The sequence below is a fragment of the Gregarina niphandrodes genome (genome assembly GCF_000223845.1).
Source record: "Gregarina niphandrodes unplaced genomic scaffold scaffold00014, whole genome shotgun sequence".
Lineage (NCBI taxonomy): Eukaryota > Apicomplexa > Conoidasida > Eugregarinorida > Gregarinidae > Gregarina > Gregarina niphandrodes.
This window is the reverse complement of record NW_011645784.1, coordinates 4,490-22,593: the sequence shown is the minus strand read 5'-3', so window position 1 is coordinate 22,593 and position 18,104 is coordinate 4,490. Positions and strand designations below refer to the sequence as shown.

The window sequence follows — 18,104 nt, the reverse complement described above, 5'->3', positions numbered from 1 at the left end:
TTGAGTACTGGCGCAGAGTTTGTAGGCGGCGTCTGAGGTGGTGCCGACCTTCTGTTTGTATTTGGAGGGGAAGGAGAGGAGGGCGCCGTCCATCTGTTGGTCGGTGGTGGGTGCGAGCATGAAGTCGGAGAGGGAGACGGGGTAGAGGACGGAGAAGAGACAGTTGGCGCCGGTGAGCATGGGGAGGCAGGGCAGTGACCACAAAATCCAGAAGGGCGGCGGGATCATAGGGGGGACGATGTCGACGACTATGCCGACGACAGTTTCGATAATGGAGAGAACGGACATGACGGCCATCATGCTCATCATTTGCCCCGAGGGTCCCGCTGAGGAGGCCGCATTTTGCGCCGTAGACAAGACCTGCTCGCTAATCCATTTGGATAAGTTGAAGCCGAAGTTCAGCCGGAACGGTCCGCCCGGCCACTGTACGCCACTACCTGTGGACGCCGCCGCCACGACCGAAGCCCCGCCGTCGCAGTGCGGCAGAATGTTCTCCAACTTACTCACGCCCTCCTGGAACCGCACCGCCTGCGTTTCAGTCATCACCGCCGACACCAGAGAATGGTAACCTTCATGGTCAAACCTACCGCCAGGCTTGTGCACCCGCTGGGTTGTACACACAACGGGTATTATACAAGCAGGGTGGTATACACACAGGTCATACACACACAGTGGTTCACACTCAGGCACACGAACCCATGCATACGAAGCACACGCGTGCTCACTGCCCCGCAAACGCTAGACTGTCCAGTGGACGTACTTTGAGAAAAGATGGTCAAAGGTAAACTTAACAGCGCGCCCTTTTTCCGAGAGTTCCGAGGACTCCCGTTCGTGGAACTTACACACCTCTTGGAGAATGTCTAAAGATTCTTGCAACTTCACGAGAACACTGCCAGCGCTGCCATAAGACGAATCATCCTTCAGCCGCTTAAAGTACTTGCTTAAACGCTCTTGTAACCTAAACTCCTGGTTGGCTTGAAAGAGCTCGTCGGAGAGAGAAACGAGCTGGTCCACATTCGGCTTCCTGCACAAGTCCGGTTCTAGGGCACCAGTGGGATGCCCTACAGCATGGGAGGTTGCTTACCACGACCCACTCAGGTGTGGTACAAACAGACAGGGGTGTGATACAGACACAAATGTGGAGAAAACCGCCACAGGTGTGGAACAAACAGCTACGCCCACAACTAGGCCACCGGGCAGCTATACGGTGCAGGTGGGAAAAGTGGTAATTAATGGTTCGTAAAGCTTCAGTGGGAGCTGTGTTACCAGCGAAGAGAAGTTCCTCGGTTAGTGGGCCGAAGGTGAAAGCGTGCGCGCCGCCGCACAGGGCCCACAGAGCTCGCATCCTTCACGTCCGTTTTGTCTTTAGCCAAAGGAAAAAGGTCTTTTTTTGACACCACAGCAACCATGGGTCACGGAGCTTCTCGTTATAAGAAATCCCGCAGTCGCATGCGTTGGAAGGTAAGCAGCTTCCCTTCCTCTTCTACCACACTCTTGTGATGCCAACTTCGGTTCTTATCCAGCTAGCGCCACAAAACTCACTCAGTCACTCACGCGCTCACCCACCAGTGGGAGTCGTTCCTCACACCCCGAGCTGAGTGTTTGCCTTGGTCTGGCTCGCTTCGGTCGCTCTTCACTTACTGTTTGGTCTTTGTAGTGGCAAAAGAAGCGCACTCGTCGTCTCCAGAAGAAGCGCAGAAAGATGAGAGCTCGCTCCCGCTAAATCTAGCGCCCACTCTTTTTACTGCCTGGACTGATTATTGTGAGTATTGTAACGGGTGATTTTGTATGACGGCATTGTGGCAACCAGGGCGATTTTTATTGTGTGTTCTACCGGGGGCGTTTCAGGAGCTGGTTGACTGTAGCTGGCTGTACGAGGGTTCCCACACATCGGTTACGGAGTCCCTGTTCTGGGTGGGATATGTTGCCCGGGGGGGACGATTAAAATTGATGAGCCGGCGGTTGGAGTGGCAGTCGGTTTTCGATGAGGTTCTGTTGCGAGGCTTAGTTGTAGAGGGTATCTTGTCAACAGAGAAGCGGGCGAAGTTATTGGTAGCGGCGGCGTCGGTTCCCCCCCGAGAGGGGGCGTGTGATGCAGCATATTGGTTTGGTATATGCCCGGATGTGGGTCGTGCGGCGGCTCATGTATTAGAGGAGCGAAGTGTGCGACATATGACAAGTCGCGTTATTCATATTGAGACTACGAGTAAGGGTGACACGACCAAGTTTGTGACTGAGTTGCAGGATGGTTTGAAGATCGAGACATGCATCATGCGCAAGGGTACGACACGGACTCGGTCTACAGTGTGTGTAAGTTGCCAGGTAGGTTGTAGCATGGCTTGTAAGTTCTGTGCTACTGGTACATTGGGATTGTTGGGCAACCTTACTTCGGGCGAGATTATTGAGCAGTTTGTCCGCGCAAATGCCCTCGAACCAATCCGGAACGTGGTCTACATGGGCATGGGCGAGCCGTTAGCCAATTACGCTGCCGTAATTAGCTCTATCCACCAACTATGCGAACAAAAAGTACACCACGTCGCCCCCCACCGTATCACACTCAGCACCGTGGGATTCGACCCTCGGTTGATCGAAGATTTGATTAACGACGTCCCAGACGTCTCCCTTGCCCTCTCCCTTCACGCACCCAATCAACTAATCAGAGACCAAATAGTTCCCACCAGTACCAAGGTACCCCTGCACTCCCTCCTCAAGGCCGCCTTCCAGTTCGTCGATTACCAACGAGCCCTTAGCGCGAAAAAGGGCAAACGGCAAATGCTCTTCATTGAGTACTGCATGCTCCGCAACGTAAACGACAGCGAGAATTGCGCAAAGGAACTTGCCCAGCTCTTAAAACCCTGGAAGGACCGCGCCATCATCAACCTTATCCCCTACAACCCCACCGATGTCTCCATTGACTTCGAACCCCCCGACCAAACCGCCGTCTGGCGCTTCCATCACATACTCAAAAGCGACCACGGATTTCAAGCCTTCGTGCGCCAGGAACACGGCCAAGTAAGAACATATTCATGTCACCGCGCCCTCAAGCAACGGCAGGTGGGTGGTAAAGCCACCGAAAGCAAACCCGGCACAGCACCGCGTGGCGGCGCGCGCATCAGGATGCACCATGCACGCACCTAAACATGCACCAAAAGCGCAATCACTGTGCACCTTTTAGGAAGTAGAGGCAGCCTGCGGCCAGTTAGCCATCAAAACGCTTCATAAAATGGATGAACGTCCTTACGACACGGACCCCTCCCGTGGGGGTCAGCCTTGTCAGGGTCAGTCGCCTTGTCAGCCTTGTCAGGGTCAGTCGCCTTGTCAAGGCGAGTCGCTTCCCGAACGGCTACCGGAACAGTTGCCAGACAGCCAGTTGTCCGGAAGCGGTCGGGTTCCGGACTCGCTGGAGTATATGACGCCGACGGAGATCTGTGAGGACGTGCCGTTGACTCGGAGTCCGGGGTTAGTCAAGGTTGCAGAATTTTGCCCGAACTTGGTGGAGGTGTTAGACAAAGTGGGTAAGGCAGCGAGCGAGGTGGTCCGGCTGGATGTGCAGGAGGTACGATGGGGGAAGTGGGGAGTGTGTGCTGCTGCCGCGATCTCTCTAGCTGTCGGGATTCGAGGCATATACCGCAGTCGGAAGTGTGCGTAGGTTCATTTTTTATATATTGATTACAAGAGAAAAGATGATGCATCAATCTCCGTTGGCTCTTGCTCAACAGAACTACCGTTCCAGCGGCAGCAGCCAACCCGTTCAAGTACCTCCTAGCTACGGGCTGGCCGCGGCCACTTCGGCGGCCTCCACCAACCCACTCGCCCCAAGTAGATCCGTCGACGTCCCCACATACAGCGCTGCGGCCCCCATCTACAACGCTGCGGCCCCCACCTACAGTGGGCCAGCCCCCACCTACAGTGGGCCAGCCCCCAGTTATAGCGGCCCGGCTCCCACGTACAGTGCTGCGGCCCCCACGCTTACTGGCACGACTCCCACGCTTCCCGGCACGGTGCCCACTTACAGTGGCACGGTGCCCACCTACAGTGGCACGGTGCCCACCTACAGCGCTCAGCCTGCGCCTACTAACTACGCTCCAGCCTACACATCTCCTGGTACCTCTTGCTCACCGCCGGTACAGCAGCAGAGCTCCGGTCTACCTGCCCAGCCGAGCAAGACTATGGGAGTTTCTCTGGGACAACTGCAGACGGCTGGAAGCCGCTCGATTCCTGCCGCAGGCTACTCCTCTACCACTGTTTACCAGCACCCCAATGATAGCTACGAGCCAGACAAGACGATCAAGAAGAGCTCTAACGTTGTTTCTCATAACGTTGTCGTCCCACCCAGCAACACCATTGCTACGGGCACCGTCGGATCCATGCTGCCTCACCAAAAGCCGTACGCCTTCACTACAGTGACGTACGCTAAGCAACCCAATGGCACCAGCTCGCTTTTGAACGAGTCTTACGCTGCCAAATATGCCTCAGCCCAGGAGAGTGGATTGACCGAAACCTACGGAGGCCGCGGCCACAGGACTAGATTCGTTCGCAAGCAACGGGGAATGTGCGGCGGACTGAACGAAGCCATGGGCGGTACCTATGACTCCAACGGCGGATTTTGCGGCCTCTTCAATTTTGGCTGTTGCGACCGGGGCCAGCGGGTCCCCGTCGATATTGAATACTCTCCCGATGCATTCTAGACATTTCAAGGCGCGAGAGTCGCCGAATAATTTTTCTTCTCAACGGCGCTTTATGCTCGCACACGCGTGTGCTGGAATGATTTATGCTCTCATTCGGCGCCCAAAAAAGGCCCACACGGGCCAGCAAACCAGCTTCTGACCCGTTCTTGAGTGACAACGCCTACAGGCCAACGGGATCGTCCACTAGTGGGCTCGATCATGGATTGATAAAGTGCTGCACGTGTAATAGGACATGTGAAACATATCTGAAAATGGACTGCAAGCATGACATTTGCGTTCCCTGTCTCTATAGGGCTATCCAAGCTTCCGACCCGAACCATTTGCAGCAAGGGCATTTCAGTTGCGCAGTCTGCGACCGATTGGTCGGTGTTCCTGACTTTATAAAGTACGAGGCGCGAAAGCCAGGTGGGGCTTTGGACACGGTGCATCCGCCGCTTGACCACGGAGAGTTGAGCAAGCGGCTGCAGGAGGCGGGTCCCTTGCCGAAATACTGTATGGATTGTAATCGCGCGATGGTGTCGGAGGTTCAATGTTACTGCATGGACTGTCGGGCGTACATGTGTCCTTCCTGCGGAGAAAAGCGCCACCAGCGAACGTCGGAGTCGGGTTCATACCGGATGCTGGAGCACGTGGTGGTTCGCGTGCAGCCGAACCAGCACGGGAATCCGGTGCTGATAACTGCGGCGCAGCCTATGGTGCAGGAGGAGAATCGGTACATACCGAACGCCGAAGGAAGCGGGTTGATGGACAAGCCAGCGGGTAGTTCTCCCGGAGCCTACAGCTCCGGAGGCTACACCGCCGGGTGCTATCCCGGTGGGTGGTGTGGTCGGAGGCCCGGTGGCGTGGGCCGCAGTGGTTATTGCAATATTATCACGGAAGTGACGAGCAAGCCAACAACCAGTTACTCTGACTATGTGTGCGAGACGCATCCGGATCAGCCTGTGCAGTTTACATGCATGACCTGCAAGAGTCCATGCCTATGCGCATTTTGTTGTATCGGCGCAGACAGTGCTCACGGAAAGGGCCATATTGTGATGGACTTGGCCACGGCATGGGATCGCATTGAGTACGAGATTAACGGGTCAGAGATGGCTAAGCGGAATGCGGCCAAAGACGAACTTCAGCGTCTCAGTGAGGTGTCGGGGAGTGTGGCGGTCCATATGCATCAGCTCATCAAGTTGCTCTTGGGTGCGGTTGACTCGTCGTTCAAGATTTTGGACCAGGAGTTGCTGCGTTGCCGAGACACGAGTATTTCTTCAGTGAACGCGACGTTTGCGCATTTGGTGGACACACTCAACGCAGTGATTGACGATGACTACATCAAAGCCATTGCGCGCCCTATGTATGCGCTCCCGGGTGTGCTCCGGTCGCGAGGCATTACGGTGGTTAAGTCCTACTCGGCGTGGGCGCGGAGTTATGAGCAGCTGCCGAGCATTCAGGACTCGGGGACTGGCGAGGAACAACAGGGGGCGCAAGGCACGTCCTTTAGCGCTTTGGAGAAGAAAGCAAGGACCTTTCCGCCGAGCTTAGACGAGTTGCAGCTGAAGAGCGAGTGGTACGAAGCCACCTTGGCCGAAGCGCGATGGGTGCACCGATGGATTGATGAGGTGGCATCGATGCAGTTGGCGAGTGCGCACCGGCTGCGTGGGATGCTGAAAGAACTGCTGCTTTCGCAGCAAATCCTAAGGGTCGAGAAACCCCGCGTACCGCCGTTATCTCCACGGTCCAATGAGGTGTTCGAAACAATCGATTTGATTGATCAGGCTAAAACAATCATTAATCCCCTAGCTAACAAAGACTTTTTCAACATCGATCCTCCGCGGCCGCCGAGCATGCGCCGCTCGGAAGCACATGACAAGACGGAAGACAAGCCCACGTCGATCACTGAAGCCGTGCGCCAGGCCATTGCCGCCAGTCCTGGTTCCTCGTCCCGAAGCAGTTCCTCGCCCTCCTCCTTCTACTCCGAAGACACCTACCGGTCTCTCTCCGAAGAGAGCTTCTCCGCCTCCAGCTCTGCCTCGCTCGCCAGCGAAGAGTCACTGTCCTCCGCCTCCTCAAGCTCCAGCTATACCAGCAGCTCCAGCTCCGGCAGCGGCAGCAGCAGCACTTCCCTCAGTAGTGCTTCGTCCTGAGGAACCGCCCTCTCCCGGGCTGTGCTTGGCCGGAACTGCGCTGGCTGCACCACCCGGACTACTCACTCGCTCTTCCGTCGCCGATACCCCGTTAGGGCGGTCTGAGCGTTCTTCCTTCAACCGGTCTTCTTTCAAGCCGTCTTCCTTTGAACGGTATTCCTTCAAGGGTTCTTCCTTTAAACGGTCTTGGCGTTCTTCCTTTAAACGGTCTTGGCGTTCTTCCTTTAAACGGTCTTGCCGTTCTTCCTTTAAACGGTCTGGCAGTTCTTCCTTTAAACGGCCCTCACCGAACTGCTGGTCGTTCTCTTTCCGCCGACGCTTGGATACAACGCCAAGATCCAGCACCGGTTCCGTTGGATCCGGTTGCGGAAGGGGTTCCTCATCGGCAAAGCCTCCCTGCACATGTTCAACTGCTTCCTTGAGCGTCTCGCCAATGTGGCCTTTAACCGATTCGTACTCTTCCAGTTGTTTGCTTAAATCTTCATACGTCTGGTCAAGCAGGGTGGCCCTTTCCGGACTCAAGGTCGATTGGGACTTCTCTGCCTCAATAAGTTTCAGACAGGTTTTGAACGCCGGAACGCTCTGAGGTGACTGTAGTGCCATGAGGCATTGTGCCAACGGAAGGGCGGCCTCCAAGCCCTTCGCATATGAAAGGCCATACTCTGCACATATTTTAACGGATGAGGCAAACTCTTCGACAGCCTGTTCGTAGACCTGGAACCCCATCTTAAAGTCACCCAGTCGCACTCGGCAGTAGGCCATAGCACGCAAGGCCTTGGAAGTCGCTTCATCAAATTCGTGCTGGACCCAAGGTGTGCCCTGCGTTACGGCCCAATCCAGCCAAGACGCCAAATTGTCCAATCTCGGATTCTCGGCCTTCACAAACGAACCACTGAAACAAACGACAATAATTTCGACTACAAATGCGGGACTGTAGATCCACATCATATCCGAACCGGACCAAGGCGGCTTACCTTGCTAACAATTGGTCAAAGCAGACTCGGGCTGTATCCATTGCTTCCCATGCTAATTTTGCATCGTCATCTTCTTCACCCGAAGCCTCATTATCAGGTTTCTCCACTCCGAAAATCTCATCGCTCGCTTCTAACCGCGAAAATAAAGCATCTCCGTACCTAAGCCAGTAAATGCCCATTTCAGGCATCAATTCAGCGGTCGCGGGATCGGCATTTTCCGATAATTCGATTACCCTAAGACAGATGCAGGATAACAAGCAAGCAAGACCTCAAGCTGTACGGCCATAAATCGAGGTGTTGACGTCAAAGCCATCGGGAGATGGTAACTGACTTCTTTCTAACGGCCCATTCGAAATACTGAATTGCATCGTCCAACTGATTCGCATTTTCTAAAATCTGGCCTTGACCGCACAGCTCATCGGGACTGCCCTCGGGGATGTCTTCGTCGTCGCTTAAGCTTTCTATATCCTCTATTTCCGACTCTTCCTTCGTTGGTTCCTTTTTCTCTATATGCTGGGGAGCGGAGGGCTTCTGACGCGCCATACAAGTAAATTATGGAATCTAAAAATACAGCAGATGAATTACCTCCGAATCGGACTCTTCACTGCTCCAACCTTGACGACAAAGTCCACTACAATGAAATGAAAAGCCTGCTCTTCGAATTGTTCATACCCTTCGGCGAAATCGTGAATGTTCATGTGAAGCAAACCGCAACTCTTCGCGGCCAAGCCTGGGTATCGTTCAAGGACATTAGTGCTGCTACTGTAGCCATGCGCAAATTAAACGGCAATGAATTTGTCGGCAGGCCTATAAACGTTAACTACGCGAAGGAGACTACTAAAATCGTTCAGTTGGCTGAAAACGCTCAGAAGAAAAAGTAACCAAGACGTATGATGATACTATACGACATGCCGTTTGAATTATCAAGTTGACGTAGCAGAAGTCAGGGTTTAACTGCGTATGATTTTATTGTTCAAGTGTTTGCGCGCGATACATACAAACACGCGCGCGCTATAAAACCCTAAGATGAGGTCATTGATCGCGTCGACCTCGATTTTTGCTGTTCAACTTGCTAACGCCAATGGAGCCTTGGAGACTGGTTAGTTTACTATACTTCCTGTCAGTTATTTCTTCTTTTAGTCGCTCCTATTGCCTCTTGTACGAAAGGATATGTTGACAACGGGACTGCTTGTATTTGGGTTGATTACGCAGCGCCCAACACCATTTGTCCGAAAGGGGCCACTTACGATCGGGGAATGTGCATTCAGATTGCCAAGTCGCCCGCTGATTTTGTTTGCCCAGCGAATGCAGTTCCTCGAAACAAAAAGTGCGAAGTGGCGGAAACAGTGCAGCCTGTGATGGACTGCCCTAAAGGACATGTTAACAACGGCTCTGGATGTGCCAAGACAGACTATTACAGCCCCGACCGCGTTTGCCCCAAGGGATATAAGCATGATGGCGATACATGTTATAAAGTTAACAAGTGTGAGGAAAAAGATTATGTTTGCCCTCCCGGATACATTATTTCCGGGAAGCAATGCCTAATGAAGGAATCTACCAATCCTCAAGTTTCATGCGCCCACGGATACGAGCATAAGAACAATCAATGCTATAAGACAGAGAAGACAGACTTCAAAATATCTTGTCCGAAGGGCTATAAGGCTGATGGAACTATGTGTTCTGCTTACCAGAAACAGCATCCGGATTATGTTTGCCCTGAAGGATCATTGAAAGGAAAGAATTGTGAAATTGAAATTGCCACCGAACCTTCGATCGTATGCCCCAAGGGCTTTGATCTAGTCGGTACGTTGTGCCAGAAGGTGGAAACGACTCAGCCGCAGATCGTGTGTGACAAGGGTTCCAACAACATCAACGGTCGCTGCATTACGTGGGACAAGGTTCCTGCTGCTCTGACTTGCAACGAGGGCGTGCTGGATGACAAGAAGACCTGTGCAATTAAGGAAGTGATCGCGCCTTTGCGTAAGTGTCCAGAACACTATGACCCCACTGAGAGCGGGTGTTTCAAGCAGTTCGTAAAGGACGTGACGATCGAATGCCCTAAGGGTTACAAACTGGAGGACACTGTGTGCGTGGCCATAGTCAAAGAAAAGGCTGTGACTGCGCAGTGCACGAACCAAATTGAAACTATTTTGCCTGAGCTGTCGTGCAAGAAGGGAACGCTCGACGTGAATGGCATGTGTTTGGTTGCCGACCTGACTTCGCCTTCTGTGAGTTGCCCTGGCGGCTACAAGCACGACGGCATGAATTGTTTGAAATACAGCCACGTGTCTCCGCAGGCGATCTGTCCAGCGGGGTCCGTGGAGAAGCACGGTTGGTGTGAGGAGACGGTTACGACCACACCAGAGCTTTCTTGCCCGAAGGGTTACGTTCTTGGTACCGACGGGCAGTGCTCCAAGAGCAAGGTGGCCAGCTATGTGTTGGACTGTCCGGACGGGTACAGATTGCACCAGGGTGTGTGCATCCAGCAGGCGAAGCAGTACTTCTTGACTGGTTCTGGTCCTCAGCAGAAACACAATCACAAATAATTCGATTTTTAATTAGTGGAACTATGTATGCAGAGGCCAACAACGGATCCAATTCAGAACACCAGATGTTGTTGCTGAAACTGCAGGGATCTGCAGCCCAGATTTTGGCGTTGCATGTGAATGACAGCGGGAACAGAAAGAAGCGCATGGAAGCCGCGGGGGTTCTGGCGCAGGTTGAAGACTGCAGAAAGCGCGAGGACATGATGATGGTTCTAGATCGCAACATGACAACGAGCTATCTGCCTGCATTGTTTGGTGAGTAGTTGGGTGGTGGCCATTGTATGATTTGGTAGGAGTTGAAGGAGTGTATTCCGGGTTGCACATAAACTTGAACAAGAGGCCGGAGCCGCGTCTGGGTCGCAGCGGCGAGGAGGAGGCGGCGGGGGTGGCGGCGCCGATTCCGGAGCCGGTGGTTCCGCGTGTTCGTCCGAAGGGAGCCTCGATAATTCGCGAGTTGGGTCCAGCGCCGCCGATGACTTGGCGCGAGTACAACCGCATCCCCCGGGACCAAATGGCTACCTTGTTGCTGGCAAACAACAACCCGATGTTCTCGCTCTGCCATGAGATCAACCCGTACCCGGACCAGTGCCTAAAGGAAGTGCTCCCCGGCGCCTCCATGGTGGTGGTGCCGACTTTCGACTTGTTCTGCCAGCTGGCCGACACTCTCCTGACGGAGGCTCTGATGGTAAGTTATCTCGGGGTCAGGGCCCCAGGGTCCCGTTCGGGGTCAGAGGGACACAGGGCCGTGGCCAGGTAACTGATGTGTTTGCAGCAAGTGGCTCGTGTGAAACTGAGTAACGGCGAAGACACGCGTGTGTCGCCGGTTACGGTGACTGATGTACGCGAGGGGTTGCGTCAGATGGATGTGACGAAAAGGCAGTGCGGCTGAAAACTAGTGGTGGGAAAAATAGTGGTGTAGAAAAGCAGCCTGGTTGAAAAGCAGCGTGGCTGGAAAGCAGTGTGCTTAAAAAGTGTGGTTAAAAGAAAGGCGGCTGCCAAACGAAGGAGGCAGAACGAGAAGTCGAAGGAGTGGGCCGCCGGAGTCGAGGGCGAAAGGAGCCGCGTCAAAAGGAGTCGAGTAGCATGAGGAAGGGGTTGCCGTCGGAGACTCTGCGGGCCCAGCAGGTGATTTGTTCTTCCTGGACCGGTCCGAAGATCTTCCCCCACTGTTTGGTGGCGGAGTCGAGGAGGATGCCCATGACGCTGGAACGCGTGTCGTCGCCGGAGAGGGAGCTGGCGCGGGCGCTTAGAGGTGCGAGGGGGCTCTCGTCGCCGTCCCCCCTCCGGCTGGCGTGTAGTTGCCGTTCGTTCGCAAGGAGGAGCACCTGGTCCTGTAAAGAGGTGCCGTTGACCCAGCCGAAGGCGGCGTCTCCGGAGCCATAGATAGAACACTCCTTGGCACTGGGTCCACCGCTGAGAGGGCCGTAGATGAGCCGCGTTTCTTCGTCATCGGCCACGGTTTCATGTTCGGAGCCGATGTCGTGTAGGTCGTCGTTTCCGGGCAGGGGTCCGCCCCTTTGCAGGTCTTCGTTTTCGCGCAGGTCGCGGTTGGCTAGTTCCATCACTCGTTCTTCTGTCGTCTGGGAAGGGGTCATGGTGAAGAAGTAGCGCAGGTCCACCGTTTTCCAGGCCTGCGCCAGATGCATGATATCGGGTAAGTGTTGACAGAGCGCCTTGTGCTGTAGCGCCAGCCGAGCGGAGTCGGGCATCGGGATAAACTTGATCGACCGCACACTCACTTCCGGCCTCTCCCGTTGGTAGTGGAATAGCGCCAGCTGCTCGTGCAACGAATCCCCGATGGACACGACCACCCGCACGGCACTAGGACGTTCCTCGAAATACCGATCCAATACGTCCCGAAAAGCTACCTTCTTCCACTCGATGGGGTCTTTATGCTGTTCAACCGCCATGTCTTTCGCAGACACCAGTGGCAAACACTCTATAACCGGCCATAACCGCGGCAGGTACTGCTTGCAGGATGCCTGGATCCAAGTGTTCGACCCATTCGTAATCAGGAGAATGTTAGCAGACAGCCGCATTGCGGTTCTAATAGTTTCTATGGCCGAGTCCTCAACCAAGTGGAAATCATATCTGCGCATTCACCGGTACCTCCCACCTAGAGCCCTTCACCCCCAGAGTCGTTCATCCCAGAGTACCTCGCACAGAACCCTTCGCCCAACCAGAGCCACCGACCGACCAGAGTCCCGGCCCATCGTCGTATTCCCGGGTGATAGTGTGCTCACTTCTGATGATCAAATTCCAGTTCCAATAATGAACTGTCAGGTACAAATGCTAGAGCTCTTAATATCGCTGTGGGCAGAAAAGTGTCGTCCCAGTCAAATATGATCACCGGCTGAAGAGAGTAGATCTGTCTTTCTTGTATTCTTACTGCGCTGGTCGGACCACCAGGGAAGTCCATTAAAATTCGAAATGCTTTTTTAGACCATGACCCCTGTGGGGAATCGGCCACGCACTACCAGTACCGGGAGCCTGATCGAACATCCACCGGAAACTCCACGAAGTTTTACACGACCCGACGGGGGAACAAGACGGGACTCTGCAAAACCGGATTCTACCCGAATGCTTGTCATCGTGTCACCAGATACTATAAGAACAGACAGCATGCAAACTGATACAATGCGAACAAGTACTCCTGCAAGAGAGAGATTCGATACCAGAAGCTTCAATGATTCGGGGACTATGACCAATGACTTTTCTGACGACTCTCGAAGTCCAAATAATCAAGACAGCCGAGGCTCGCTCGTAATGCCAGATCTCAGGTTTGATGACGCAGCCGGACGGGTACCGAACCTAATATCGAACTTAATGTCTGAGGAGATGTCTGGCTCAATGGCCTCTAATGTTCTCGGGACAGACAAAACTTCCCGGTCCCCGAGGCTGGCTCATAAGAGTGCCGTGTCAGACGCCGAATCTACCGAGTTCGTCCAAGAGTGCTCGGGTCTCGTCCAAGACTGCTCAGGGCCGAAGGACGGAAGCGAAGACGGGGTATCGAACCGTGGGAATATCCCTTTCGGCCGGGATATCCCTGCCGGAATCACAGATCCGGATGAAATGGTCAGTAGTGGCAGTAATGGCCCAGCAATGGAAGCCAGCCAGCGGGTTAACCGCACGCCGACCGACTCAGCAGCCGGCTCAGAAACGTTCGAGGAAAGTAGCAAGAGTGACCAGGAGCCCCCGCGACTATCTTCGAGAAGCGGCTACTCCAGTCTCGCACTGCCTTCTCGTGGTGAAAACCATCTGGAGGGAAGCCCCCTGCGACCGGGATCGGGAAGTCTCAGCTTAGACGACCTGAGTGCGAAATTGGACGGCCCCTACGGGTCCGCTGGAAACCTTAAGAGTGACTTTGAGAGTGACTGTATGAGTGACCCGAACGATGCTGCCCGATACGCAGGTGAGTTCGAGGCACCATTGAGTAACTCGGAATCTCTCCATAGTGAGGGGCTCACGGTTCCTGCTGCAGCCCGGTCAGCTGTTCCCAGCGAGTCAGATGCCCCGACGGCTGCTGCAAACAACCTCTCTCCGAACGAGTTGTCCAGAGCCGACTTGTCAGGAGTCGGACCAGTGAGACTGGAGCGGGCGGCGGAGGACGAGAACTCCTCTTCACCATCGGCCTCGGTTTCCTTGGCCTCCGTTCCGTCGGCGCCTGCTCCATCGGCCTTCGCTCCATCGGCCTTCGCTCCATCGGCCTTCGCTCCATCGGCCTCATCCCGGGCGGCCTCATCCCGGGCGGAGTCTTCCGAGGTAGGTGAGGCGAGTTACGATTACGGGGAGGAGGGCGCAAGGACTGGGGCGGTCGGTAGGTCGCCGGAGGTAGGCGCGCATGACTACCGTGACAGTTTCGGTTCGCCGGAATTTGTGCGCCCGGAATTAGTCTCGGACACACGCGAAATGCAGACGGCCACGGAGTCGGCTCTGAGGATCGACTCAGGCTTCTTGGATGGTGATGGTGATGGGGCCGGGAGGTTTGACCAACCGGGGGCCGAGGGTGCGGTGGGGTTGACTGCGGCCGCGAGTCCGACTACGACTCTGACCAGTATAAGTCCGACTACGACTCTGACCACTACGACACTGACTACCAGGAACATTAGTCAGACCACCAGGAATATGACCGGCAGAATTATCAGAAATTTGAGTACCAGGAGTCCAAACGGTGTAGGGTCGAACGGCGTGGGATCGACCGCCGTAAGGTTGAGTCCAGCGAGGTTGGGTCGGGTATGGAGCCCGATGGCTCCGTCTTCCCGAGAAAACGAGAGCGGGACGAGTGTGGACGTGGTAGCCACGACACGTGAAGATGTGAATGTGGTTATAAATTGGAGTCTGGGTGTGATCCAGATAAAGAACATGACGGTACCTTTCCGGCGTTGCGGTATTCGGTGTGTGCGGGAGGACCGTGTAGTATTGGAAGTCAATTCGTGTGGGTTATCAACCTGGACTTTGTTACCAGAGTGTCCTGTGCATGGGCGTGAGTTGGTTGAGCGTTTGCAAAGTGTGGTCCGCCCGTGTGTGCGTGAACGACTTGTGTGCGGTGGCACGGTGCTGGCTGAGGGTCAGCGGCCGGGTGTGGGACAGATGACCATTGTGGCGACTCCGGGGGGTACAGGTGGCACGGAATTGCTTTCGAACAGTGTCCGTGCACGCGTGCTGGCTGCCCTGTCCGCCCAGACACACAAGACTTGGTGGCAGCGCGTGACAGCACTCTGTCTGCACCCGGCACCGGAGGAAGAGTCGGCTACCTTCCTTACAATTGGCCGATTCCACACAAATGGTCAGACGAACCAGGACGGAAATTGTCTGGCAAGCAATCCCAGGACGCCGGCGAATTTCCAGTGGAACGCAGAGCCGATGGCGCTGCGCAGTCTGTTGCTATGTGCGCCACTCTGTGACGGCGCACAACCCGTGGTCGAGGACTGCCAGGCGCTCATGGTAGGTGCGCTGCTGAAAAAATTGACTGGCAACTCGCACTCGCTGGAGGCAGTCGCCTCGGGACCGCGACTAGCCCGAAGTGCGGCTCAAATCCAGGGCTACCTGAACCGCGACCGAGGACGTACTGTGCGGAAGCTACCGCTGGTCGCCGTGCCCGCCTTCGACCCGGTCTTCGCCGCTGCCTGCGAAACTGACCCTCCCGACGTGGCGAGGCTTGCGGCGCAGGAGATCCAGACCTTGCCGGAGAAGCTGGGACTGGTGGAAGCCGCACTTCGCGGTCAGGGGCCCATCGTCATGCGACTGGGTGGTGGTGGGCTCGCTCGTGGTGTGAACACTGCGGACTGTGTTGGCGACCCGCGACTCGACTCGGAAAGTGCGCAGGGCAGCGCTGCGCTATTGCAGGCATTTCGGTTTCCACACACAGACTCGGGCGCATGGACTCGGATTTTGGGGGTCTCGTTCGGACATGCGCGGGCAAAAATGCCCGCCATCGAACGCGGTACCACGCACCATGTAGCCGTGTTGCACAGCAACCTGCTCAAGCTCGCCTTCTTACACCTCACCGGCATAAACAAGTGTGCCATGCCCCAACTGAATGTGCCGCACGCAGCCGTGCTGCCGCTAGGCCTCGACGTGCGCGGCACACCCTTTGGAATCGTAGCCGACGCCGGCGCCACACTCGTTACGGAAGACTTGGACACGCTCACCTTCTCTCCCGAATCTGCACACACTGACGCACGAGGCAGTCCACACGGCGCCATCCCCCACAGCCAGTACCCCGGCAGCCTTGGCCAGTACCCCGCTGAGAATGCCGCCGGCATCGGCGCCGGTGCAGATCCAGGCGGACTCGAGTTCATCCGCGGCACCACCCCACCCAAGCAAGTGGTCCTCATTCGCACTGGACACAACCGCTTCGATCACGAAGACCAGGGACTCACGGACATAGGAAGAAAGCAAATTAGGGCTACCGCACGGTGGCTGGGACAATGCTATGACGTAAGAGCATACACACAATATGCCTTGTACACACTTGCGTCGTTCCAACACACTTGCGTCGTTCCGATACATTTGCATCGTTCCTTAGAAGGTAGAAGGGATTTTGGGCCAACCCACCTACTGGTATGCAGCCGGCTTGGCTCCAGCAGGCCCCACCGTGAGTATCTCGTTGAATGAGTCTCTGGACGTATTCAAAGAAACGCTCACAACCTATCTGCCTCTCTCCATGTCTGAAATGTAATCTGCACCTTTCCCTTTCTTTCCCCCTCACCTTTCCCCCTCACCTTTCCCCCCCAAGCCATTATTTTGCTGTGTGTTGCAGAACGACCGGATACCCTCAGATGTTCCCGGAGGATGTTTTCGGTCCTGAGGGTGAGAGCGAGGAGCCAGTGGTGCACATGTTGTTGTCGGATGAGTTGCGTCTGCTTCAGTACTTTGGTGCGTGTTTTAACGTGAGTAGTGCGGAAAAGCTGTGGTGGCCGCATGGGGGTTTCGTTGTAGTGAACATTAGCAGAGACGGATATGCGTGGTGTCCTTCATTTGGGACTGTCTCCCACGTACCGCCGGAATTAGTGTCTTCTGGAATTTTTTGAGCACTAGATGAGCACTAAGACTTTGACTGTAACTGTGCACCGTGTGGACGGCCTTCCCCACTCGGTGGAACTTAACACCACCGACCCCTATGTTGACATTACCTACGGAGGATCTATGAAGCGGTCCAAAACTCTTAAGGACGCTGGTTCTTGCGGTAACTTTGAGGAATCGTTCACTTGGTGCTACGACACTAGCAAAGACGACATCGAACTCCTGGTCAAGACAAACAGGAAGATGGCCTCCGACAAGACTTTGGCCCACAATGTGTTCCGCATTCCGCGCAACACTGGACCCCATGTCGGGTGCCAGATCGAGAAGGAAATTTATCAAGGTCCTGCCTACAAGGACGAAGGTACCGGATACCACTACCACTACAGTGGCCAAGTTGCCGTAAGCGTTGGGCCACCTTTCACCCAGCAACTTTCGCGCAGCCGCGTTCACCCAGCGGACACGGACAGATGGAGTTGGTGGGATATCCTACTGCTTGCAGTTGATCAGTGACACTGACAAGTGCAATAATCCGGTGTTGAATATCACGGTCCGAATTCAGTAGTCCGAGTAATTTAAGAAGAGAAGAACGTTTGTACAACTATTTTTGAGGCGAGTTCGATGAGCTTGGATATTGGGTCTGAGGGTATGACTGTATTATTTGCGAGAAGTTCCTCCAACCATTTGTGTTCGGCGTGTAGGGTGGGTCGGGCGTTGGTGATGAGCACTCCTTCCTGGAGAACGTTGTTGTAAAATGTTTCTGCTTGGGCGATGCTTTGTTCAGGTGTGAAGCCGGCTAGCCCGAGGCGGGCGACTAAAGAGTCGATACCGGTCTTGACGAGGCCGGGTACGTCTTTTAGTTGTCCTAGCTGTAGAAACACGGTTTCACCACTGGCGTCGTGGAAGAGCAGAGCGACTTCACCATCCAGTGTGGTCTGCAACACGTAGCTGTCCGAACCGCTCGGAAGCAACGCCGCCAGGGGCCCAAGAGCCGGCAGCGAAACTTCGGCGTCACTCGCACACTTGGCCGTAGGCAATCCCGACCCATTTTCCTGCACTACGTGGAACGCACAGACGCCGGCCGCCGCCTCCGCGTGCGCACACGGTCCCGTGTGGATCGAAGGACACTTTGTGAGGGACGCCGGAATCTCATTGAACGCTGAATTCGCAACCAAGTCCTCGGACAACCTGCGAACAGAACATAGAAGGTATTGCCAAAAGGGGATAATGGTGGGGGGGGGG

The 18,104-nt window shown here is 55.0% G+C and overlaps 12 protein-coding genes across 12 annotated transcripts; 9 read left to right on the top strand and 3 right to left on the bottom strand.

Annotated features, from left to right (window-relative positions):
* Positions 1-178: 178 nt before the first annotated feature.
* GNI_077730 (hypothetical protein) lies at positions 179-568 on the top strand (the record flags this gene model as incomplete). Its single annotated transcript, XM_011132233.1, has 1 exon — positions 179-568. One exon carries the CDS (start codon positions 179-181, stop codon positions 566-568), a length of 390 nt encoding a protein of 129 aa, XP_011130535.1.
* A 1,382-nt stretch (positions 569-1,950) lies between these two features.
* GNI_077720 (putative dual-specificity RNA methyltransferase RlmN) lies at positions 1,951-3,138 on the top strand (the record flags this gene model as incomplete). Its single annotated transcript, XM_011132232.1, has 1 exon — positions 1,951-3,138. One exon carries the CDS (start codon positions 1,951-1,953, stop codon positions 3,136-3,138), a length of 1,188 nt encoding a protein of 395 aa, XP_011130534.1.
* Positions 3,139-3,683: 545 nt separating this feature from the next.
* On the top strand, positions 3,684-4,688 carry GNI_077710 (hypothetical protein; the record flags this gene model as incomplete). Its single annotated transcript, XM_011132231.1, has 1 exon — positions 3,684-4,688. One exon carries the CDS (start codon positions 3,684-3,686, stop codon positions 4,686-4,688), a length of 1,005 nt encoding a protein of 334 aa, XP_011130533.1.
* Positions 4,689-4,939: 251 nt separating this feature from the next.
* On the top strand, positions 4,940-6,420 carry GNI_077700 (B-box zinc finger protein; the record flags this gene model as incomplete). Its single annotated transcript, XM_011132230.1, has 2 exons — positions 4,940-6,101; positions 6,365-6,420. 2 exons carry the CDS (start codon positions 4,940-4,942, stop codon positions 6,418-6,420), a joined length of 1,218 nt encoding a protein of 405 aa, XP_011130532.1.
* Positions 6,421-6,742: 322 nt separating this feature from the next.
* On the bottom strand, positions 6,743-8,337 carry GNI_077690 (hypothetical protein; the record flags this gene model as incomplete). Its single annotated transcript, XM_011132229.1, has 3 exons — positions 6,743-7,712; positions 7,795-8,028; positions 8,126-8,337. The coding sequence occupies 3 exons, from the start codon at positions 8,335-8,337 to the stop codon at positions 6,743-6,745; spliced, it is 1,416 nt and encodes a 471-aa protein (XP_011130531.1).
* Positions 8,338-8,348: 11 nt separating this feature from the next.
* GNI_077680 (putative U2 small nuclear ribonucleoprotein B-like protein) lies at positions 8,349-8,675 on the top strand (the record flags this gene model as incomplete). Its single annotated transcript, XM_011132228.1, has 1 exon — positions 8,349-8,675. The coding sequence occupies one exon, from the start codon at positions 8,349-8,351 to the stop codon at positions 8,673-8,675; it is 327 nt and encodes a 108-aa protein (XP_011130530.1).
* Positions 8,676-8,820: 145 nt separating this feature from the next.
* On the top strand, positions 8,821-10,340 carry GNI_077670 (putative oocyst wall protein; the record flags this gene model as incomplete). The annotated part of the gene is made up of 2 exons (XM_011132227.1): positions 8,821-8,893; positions 8,935-10,340. 2 exons carry the CDS (start codon positions 8,821-8,823, stop codon positions 10,338-10,340), a joined length of 1,479 nt encoding a protein of 492 aa, XP_011130529.1.
* A 23-nt stretch (positions 10,341-10,363) lies between these two features.
* Positions 10,364-11,229, top strand: GNI_077660 (hypothetical protein; the record flags this gene model as incomplete). The annotated part of the gene is made up of 3 exons (XM_011132226.1): positions 10,364-10,595; positions 10,634-11,025; positions 11,113-11,229. The coding sequence occupies 3 exons, from the start codon at positions 10,364-10,366 to the stop codon at positions 11,227-11,229; spliced, it is 741 nt and encodes a 246-aa protein (XP_011130528.1).
* Positions 11,230-11,404: 175 nt separating this feature from the next.
* GNI_077650 (hypothetical protein) lies at positions 11,405-12,439 on the bottom strand (the record flags this gene model as incomplete). Its single annotated transcript, XM_011132225.1, has 1 exon — positions 11,405-12,439. The coding sequence occupies one exon, from the start codon at positions 12,437-12,439 to the stop codon at positions 11,405-11,407; it is 1,035 nt and encodes a 344-aa protein (XP_011130527.1).
* Positions 12,440-12,579: 140 nt separating this feature from the next.
* On the bottom strand, positions 12,580-12,759 carry GNI_077640 (hypothetical protein; the record flags this gene model as incomplete). Its single annotated transcript, XM_011132224.1, has 2 exons — positions 12,580-12,693; positions 12,730-12,759. The coding sequence occupies 2 exons, from the start codon at positions 12,757-12,759 to the stop codon at positions 12,580-12,582; spliced, it is 144 nt and encodes a 47-aa protein (XP_011130526.1).
* Positions 12,760-12,785: 26 nt separating this feature from the next.
* GNI_077630 (hypothetical protein) lies at positions 12,786-16,521 on the top strand (the record flags this gene model as incomplete). Its single annotated transcript, XM_011132223.1, has 2 exons — positions 12,786-16,280; positions 16,369-16,521. 2 exons carry the CDS (start codon positions 12,786-12,788, stop codon positions 16,519-16,521), a joined length of 3,648 nt encoding a protein of 1,215 aa, XP_011130525.1.
* Positions 16,522-16,880: 359 nt separating this feature from the next.
* Positions 16,881-17,427, top strand: GNI_077620 (C2 domain protein; the record flags this gene model as incomplete). The annotated part of the gene is made up of 2 exons (XM_011132222.1): positions 16,881-17,264; positions 17,365-17,427. The coding sequence occupies 2 exons, from the start codon at positions 16,881-16,883 to the stop codon at positions 17,425-17,427; spliced, it is 447 nt and encodes a 148-aa protein (XP_011130524.1).
* Positions 17,428-18,104: the final 677 nt, after the last annotated feature.